A 7,430-nucleotide genomic window follows, 5' to 3' on the forward strand; every position below is an offset into this window, starting at 1 on the left:
AATAAAATATGCACAAAGGTGTGAGGGGTTAGGCGTCCACTAGTAATTTCTTTCAGTATTTTTAACAATATTTTTACGGCTACCTTGTTCATAACTTCATTCATTCTTCTTATTCTTTCAGTTACATCTAAAATTTTTCTGTTACCACTTTCTATGCAACCCATATTTTTATATTTGTTCCGTAATTCCGTTGACATTATATATTTTACTTTAATGTGAAGACCTCAGTACGGGAACATTCTCCCTTGTGTTGTTATTTGCCTTCACGCCTTCGTGTTGCCTCCCGAACATTCGTTGTACCCACACCTGACGGGATTTTCCATTAAATTTGCTGTTTGACCCCTCAATCATGGGACCCGGCGGCGCGGAAGTGGCTCAAATGCAGAAAAAATTCGAGGGGGAATTAGTGGCATTAAAGAAAATACAAAAAGGTAAAGTAGGAGGTTAGCTGTTGGGCCATGAGTCATGTCCTTCCAACCCAAGAGTGGTTCTACTTTTATCCCATCGAAGTAACATGTCATTGCATTACGATAGAATTGCGTTAACTTTGTCATCAGAATTCAACCTGTCATCAACTTTCAACCCATCAGCATGACTCGACAGCAGAGTAGGATCTAGCCTACCTACCTAGCCTGTTGAGAGATCAATAACATTATTCTCACTCTGGTCCTTACGAAATGGGCTCGTGGGACTCGGGTAGCCTAGGTCAGTCCATGTGCTCGATGTTAGCTAAGTGATAGGTAAGGCTACTCGAGGGAATTCAGGTTTTGGGGATGGCGGTAAAATCTCCCTCAACCAGGCCAGGTTACAGCGCCCTAGGTAAAGCAGGTTAAGAAGGCAAGCTCTGGTTAGGTCAGTACGCAACACACTAGGAAAGGTTAGGTTGAGGGTGTATTGGTTAGGTTGTAGCCAGTGTCAGACCATGTGTCCGGCCGATCTGTTTCCGGTATTCTGTTACAGGGAGGGCAGGTCAGTGCATGGTGTCCTAACCCAGATTAGGAAGGTAAGGTCTGGTTTGGTCAGGACACAGTACTATTCTAGGAAAGGTTAGGTTTGGCCTGTTTTCTCTGTGGGATTTCTCACACCTACCCCCTTTATACTCTGCACACTCTCAGTCAAGAGTAGAAATGCTGTGTGGGGTTAAAACTTTTGGGAGGGTCCCTGGGCAGGTTAGGCCACTGTGTCCAGGGTCACCTTAATTAGGTCATATATTCGCTCTAAAATGCCAACCACAGAAATTATTACTACGGCTACATTAGCCCTAACCCCTCATTCAACATTCACTCCAACAAGTGTGTATAGGTCAGTTGTTGATCAAGATATGACAAAGAAAGAGATTAAGCTATTTCCAAGCTCAGAGAAGAGCCCCCCCCCCCCCCCCCCCCCCCCTCAAAAAAAAAAAAAAATTGTGGAAGGGTCTACAAATAAAAAATAAAATAATAAAGAAATTAGGTCTATATCAGGTTAATAGGTAAAAAGAAAGAATTAGGCCAAGGAACAAGCCAAAATGGAAGTTGGATAAGTAGTAATGGTATTGGGACTAAGGCAGGAATAGTGAAGAGTTTTAAACATGCTACCTTAGCTTATGCTAGAATGCTTATTAGGAGATTACTAAATTACTTCTGTAATTTGAGACAATTAAAAAAATGGATTTGTGTGCCTTGTGTAATTTTGCTTGACTGATTTGTAGATTTTTCTCTGTACCAATTGTTACACAGCTTAGCCTAATTTTATTTCACATTTAGTGAAAGTTAGGTAGTATGTCAGTATCAAGAACAGGATTGTTAAATCTTTGAGTGAATTTTTCTTTACCAGTTAACCTCAGTCTTCAGAATATGTATGTATAAACTGGAGAACTTGTTCAATATAGATATTAATATATCCTAACTTTTTTCCCCAGATCTGACGAAAACAACAACATTACGGTCTCAGCTTGATGGACAGCTCAATGAAAATAAAGTAGTTAAAGAGGTATGGAAGGTTTCAGTCTGCAAATTTCTATTACCGCTATGATGAAAAGGTTGTTAGTCCCTGAAACTGTGTATATACTGTACAGTAAAATAAGATGAAATGAAACAAATTTTGAAAATTGTCTTCACATTTCAAATGTGTACAGATTTATGATTTGGTTTTTCATTCTGAAGTTTCTTGTGGCCATTTGTTGGGAAAAATAAATTTTTGTTGATTGTTGGTAGAAAATTAATTATAATTTCATTACTTGTATTGTAGTAACCCAGAAAATGATGTCCTGTAATTAAAGGATGGAAACATTTTTAAAATTTATTATAGGAGTATGACTAACCTTGCCACAGTTACTTGACAACTTTTCTGTTTGTTACAGGAGTTGGATCTGTTAGATATGAATGCTGTTGTGTACAAGCTTATTGGTCCAGCACTTATCCGGCAAGACTTAGAAGAAGCTCGTCAAAATGTGGGCAAGAGAATCGATTATATTCAACAAGAAATGTAAGGGATATATTTTATAATATCAAAATTTTAATAAATTGGAATCTCATTTAGCCAGATAAATTTGGAGGAGACCATGTCAGGATTTGTTATTTTTCTAGAATAATTGAATTATCCTAAGTTGCTCATTTTAATATTACCAAAACAATTGTGTATTACCGATGGGTCCTAATGTGTGATTGGAATATTTAAGAAATAACACATGCCTGACTTTTTTCTTTGTTTCTACAAGAATACAGACCTTTTAACTTTTATATGGCTAAATTACAGCCTGTTTGGTCATTGAAGTAAGGCAACAAGGTAGGTGATGGGCAGGGCACTGTCAACTCATCTGTTGGCAACCCAATCATTTTTCCTTAAGTCATGTCTACAGACCTGATTAAGGAATTCAACTTGATTATGAAACTGCTTATTACTTGGATATTTTCAGGCTGGCTTGTTCAGTATCTGAAGGATACCTAAATAGTGAGAAATAACATTTCATGCCTTGGTTTTTTTGTATTGTTCATTATGTCATGGATACCTGAACAACAAATAGTTCGATTCTCTTACTTTGGCAGGCTGTTTTCTTTTGCAAAAATTGTTTTAAGGCTGAATGATTGCCAAGTCATAACCATTATATCATGGTTCATAGTATTAACTACCTTTACAGTACGACTTAGTTTTGTTCATTATGAGAATGTCTCATATTTTCTTCTGCTGGTGTGGATCATTGAGCATTTTTCAGAGAAGCATCATGATTTTGTTGTCTTCCTGTTCTCTCCTTCTTCCAAGTTTTCAGACTACTGAAGATTGAGAGCGGGAGGGCTGCTGGAATCTTCTCTGGTTTATCCTTCATGATTTCTCTTCAGAATGCTCTTCTCGTGTAGATGAGATGCTGTTCTTTGACCCATTCTGGAATCAAAGCTCCTATAGAAGCTGTAGGTTAGTCACAAGTTTGGCACCATTTATCAGGGGCTGATATTGAGCATTGTCCTTGGAAGTAATGCTCCATAGGGGGTTAGTGCAGTCACTGCACCTCACATTGTGCACTATAAGCATTACTTATGGGTCTTCACAGCATCCTTTCGGCCCCTAGCTGCAACCTCTCTCATTTCTTTTACTGTACCTCCTTTCATATTCTCTTCCATTGACTTTCCACCCTCTAAAAATTGTTTCCTAATGCAACTGTGAGGTTTTCCTCATGTTACACCTTCAAAATCTGCTTACTGTCAGTTTCCCTTTCAGTGCTGAATAATCTTATAGGTCCCAGTGCTTGGCCTTTGGCCTAAATTCTATATTCCATTCTTGGGAATAATGTGATTTTAACAGAGAGCTGGACACAGTGTGATGACTTGTGTGCTCTGCCCTCTTCCTTCTCCAGGCATGAAGTCTTGCCTAGTTACTATCTTCTTGGTCTTCCAAAGGAATCTCTCCCAACTCTCTCCTGTCAAGTACTTGGGAGGTGTTCAGATAGTGGCAAGTCCTTGCTCTCATTTTTCTTCCAGAGAGGTGGTGACATAAATGATCCTTTCCGTTCTGGTTAGAATCACTGGTGAGTGCAAGGGTTAGAAAACTACTTCACCCATCAATGATGTTGTTCTGCAGTTTATAGTTTGTTGCCAGAATTTTTATTAGTCAACCTTACAGTGAATTGGAAGTTCTCCTTGAAGAGTCTTGGCCTTCTGCAGGATCTCATTTGCAGGAGTTCTGATTTCAACTTGTATTCAACAGCATTATTATTAAAAAGAAAATATCAGATTGGTGAGAAGGATCAGAATTAGTTCATCAAAAGCCATAAAATGTATGGTCTGCAAAGAAGACTTAACAATTTCTTATAATTTTGTCCTCTGCAAATTGAGAAAATTCCAATACTGTACTACTTTATTGTGTATTAAAACTGAAACCAATTTACAGTCAGATATTAGCTAAATTAGAATGGAAATGGCAAAGTGACAAAGTAATTCATGGAAACAATACTTCAACCTAACAAATCAATAAGTACTCCCCCAAAAAATCTGTACAACTTGTGAACCACCTCTATCTTGCTTCGCCACACTACTCAGTTTATACAGATTATTCCAGACCTTATCTGATGTGGGATTTGACTAAAAGTATTCAGCGAAATAATCCAGATATCTTAATCGGAGAATGTTTTTGTTTTCACACTACAACTATGTTGTGTTGTAATTAAAAACATGCCACCACAAGGATTTGTAATTTTCAATGATTCTAGGAGCACTATACATGCCCATCAAAATTAATGGCCTTAAAACCTCTTTGTCTAACAGATTAAGATTTAAGTTCAAAAGTTACACAAAGTTGGATAGGTGTTGAAGTAAGTTGGACATCTGTTCTTGTAGGCATATTAAATGAAATGAAGATGCTGGTAAGGCGGCCTGAGTCGCAAGTGCCATGACCAGATTAAACACAGTACACATATTGTAATTATTTTTACTATATCATTAAAATCCATTATCTTCAACAAATGGCAGTCTGTTGAGTAATGAATCTGACAGTAACAACCATAGCATATTAAACTCATTATTGTATTGTGATGTTCTGCATCCCAAAAAGAATGCCTATTGGAAGTCATATCATCCTATCTCCTTTGAATTGTTTACAACTTACGTGACCATGCGTGAATAACCCCAGTCATAACATTTGAAATGTGCATTTCATGTGTGTCCAGTTTTCAAACAAACAATGGATATCATTTTGAAACTAATCTTCAAAAGAAATGTTTTGTCAATTCAACAACTTTAGTTTACACAATAGTTAAATTTCTAGAGTTGTAATTTATTATGATCTAATATAGTTGGGAACCCATTTGTAGCACTAATCAGTCTCGGTTCAGTAGAAAACTGTACTTGTGTATATGGTTTTCACAGTTACTGTCAATAATGGTCATCATATGTATGTTATTCATTTTATCAGTTTTGTAGTTTAAGTAATTGGAAACTTTTAGAAGAATGAATTATATGTTCTTTCACTTATATTCTTTCCTCCCAATCCTTTCTTGCAGTTTTAGATAACATTTTGTTTTTCAGAAAGCGTCATGAGAATGGCATGGAAGATTTAGAGAAAAAAGCAGATGAAAAACGTGATTGTATATCCAAACTACAACAGCAGATGCAGCAAATCATGATCAAAGCTCAAGGATCCCAATAGTGTAACTACGTAATAATTTTCCTGCGTATTTTCTGAATGTCATTTGTTGCCTTCATTATCACTTCCATAGCAGTTTATTTCTGTGCTTGACTTCATGCAATATAAATGCAAAGGTGATTGACTGCAAGGAAATAAATGATCAAGACTGGCATTAAACATGAACTCAGATGCATTTTATCATTTCCTCCCAACTAATTTGAAAAGTCAGGTCTTCCCATTTCTCTTTTCTCATCTCCCCCATATTGGTGGTATTGGATTGTTGAAATGGGATATTTTTGCTGTCAGCTATTCCCTTGTGTTCCTTTTTTTTATGTTGCGCAATCATTTTTGTTATTGATTTACGTTTATTACATCTCTATAAATTTTTTAGATTTTGAGTTGTTCGTTTAGAGGGCTGTGATGGTTTTCATATCAGTTATGAGTCCTGTTAGTTCATAATGTGAACAAATATTAAACTTTTTCACACTCATTAAAGGATAAAGTTTTAGTTAAGCATAAATTAAAATTACAGGATATATATGTACAGTATTATAAGGAGGAGATAAACAATGCCAAAAAAAGGTTGTCATATGTTTAGATTTACTGTACCTAGCAAGGTATATAGTGCATTGTTTTAGTAAGTTGAATAGCAAACAAATGCACTTGCAGTAAGGATAGCTGTTTCTGTTATTCTTCTTGGCATTTTCTTCTGTATTCAGAATTAACTGTAAAGGTAAAGATCTCTTAATATATGAAATGTGATAATTTCAATTAGACATTTCTATAGTGTTAGATAAGGAATATGGCAAAATTTTGTTTGGAACTAGTCATTTGGCTTTGTATCTAACATGGAGTGGTCTAAGGGAATCAAAAGCTGAATCGTGATCATCCTTATTAGTCAGGGAAAGATTTGTATATCTAACATGCATGGTAAGTTGTAAAAGCTGCTAAGGAATAACCTAAATGCTTGCAGAAATGAAGCATATATTTGGTTAGCTCGGAAATATTTATTGTAATAAAAATATAGTGACTGTAATCACTTGTTTCTTTGTAATTCTGTTGATATATAATAGAGGTTACAGTGGCTAGATTTGTTCCTTGAAACATTCAAGTTTTATTCACTTACATGAAATGAAGTTTTTGACTTTCAAGCATATTTAATTATTGACATTTCTTCACATACTGTACTATAATATGTATCCACAGTCACAATTCATAAATATTTTATATTAATTACAGTATGTTCTTGATATGTTGCAGCCTTCTTACAGTTTTGTCTTTGCGATCTACCTTATCAGATCTGCCTGTGCTGTTTAAATTAATAGCGTTTTGTAATATTACAGCTTCCTTGAATTAAAATGTCATGTAACTACCTAGATTTTTTTTTTCATACCTAATGCACATGAAGTAAATATTTCAGAGTAAGTCAAGGAAAGCATCTAAGGGAGTCAATATGGCCTAATTTAAATGGTATAATGATACATAATATTCTTCAATAGATTTGCTTGGAAAGTTGCTTTTGTTATTTTTTTTTCAGATTAAAAACAAGAAAGGCCTCATTGGCCGCGAGTTCGATTCTCGGGCATTCTATTGAGGTGTGAGAGATGTATATTTCTGGTGATAGAAGTTCACTCTCGACGTGATTCATTAAGTCACGTAAAGCCGTTGGTCCCGTTGCTGAATAACCACTGGTTCCATGCAACGTAAAAACATCATACAAACAAACGAACAAAGAAAACAAGAAAGAAGAACAATTCTTTGTATGCCCCTTTGGCGCCTAGGTGCAACCCCTTTCAGTTTTCTCACTGGACCTCTGTTCATATTCGTTACCATCT

General features: G+C 35.9%; 1 protein-coding gene across 1 annotated transcript; it reads left to right on the forward strand.

The window, feature by feature from the left end:
- Positions 1-235: 235 nt before the first annotated feature.
- On the forward strand, positions 236-6,967 carry LOC135218418 (prefoldin subunit 6-like). The gene is made up of 4 exons (XM_064254724.1): positions 236-431; positions 1,901-1,971; positions 2,342-2,466; positions 5,496-6,967. Exons 1-4 carry the CDS (start codon positions 350-352, stop codon positions 5,614-5,616), a joined length of 399 nt encoding a protein of 132 aa, XP_064110794.1. The 5' UTR covers positions 236-349; the 3' UTR covers positions 5,617-6,967.
- Positions 6,968-7,430: the final 463 nt, after the last annotated feature.

This window comes from Macrobrachium nipponense, chromosome 9 (assembly GCF_015104395.2).
Source record: "Macrobrachium nipponense isolate FS-2020 chromosome 9, ASM1510439v2, whole genome shotgun sequence".
Taxonomy (NCBI): Eukaryota; Metazoa; Arthropoda; class Malacostraca; order Decapoda; family Palaemonidae; genus Macrobrachium; species Macrobrachium nipponense.

Bases quoted from the DNA above. Each gene is read 5' to 3' on its own strand.
- LOC135218418 (XM_064254724.1), top strand. From the start codon at position 350: ATGGGACCCGGCGGCGCGGAAGTGGCTCAAATGCAGAAAAAATTCGAG. The intron at 1,972-2,341 runs GTATGGAAGGTT...TGTTTGTTACAG, and splicing joins AAAATAAAGTAGTTAAAGAG to GAGTTGGATCTGTTAGATAT. The intron at 2,467-5,495 runs GTAAGGGATATA...TTTGTTTTTCAG, and splicing joins GATTATATTCAACAAGAAAT to AAAGCGTCATGAGAATGGCA.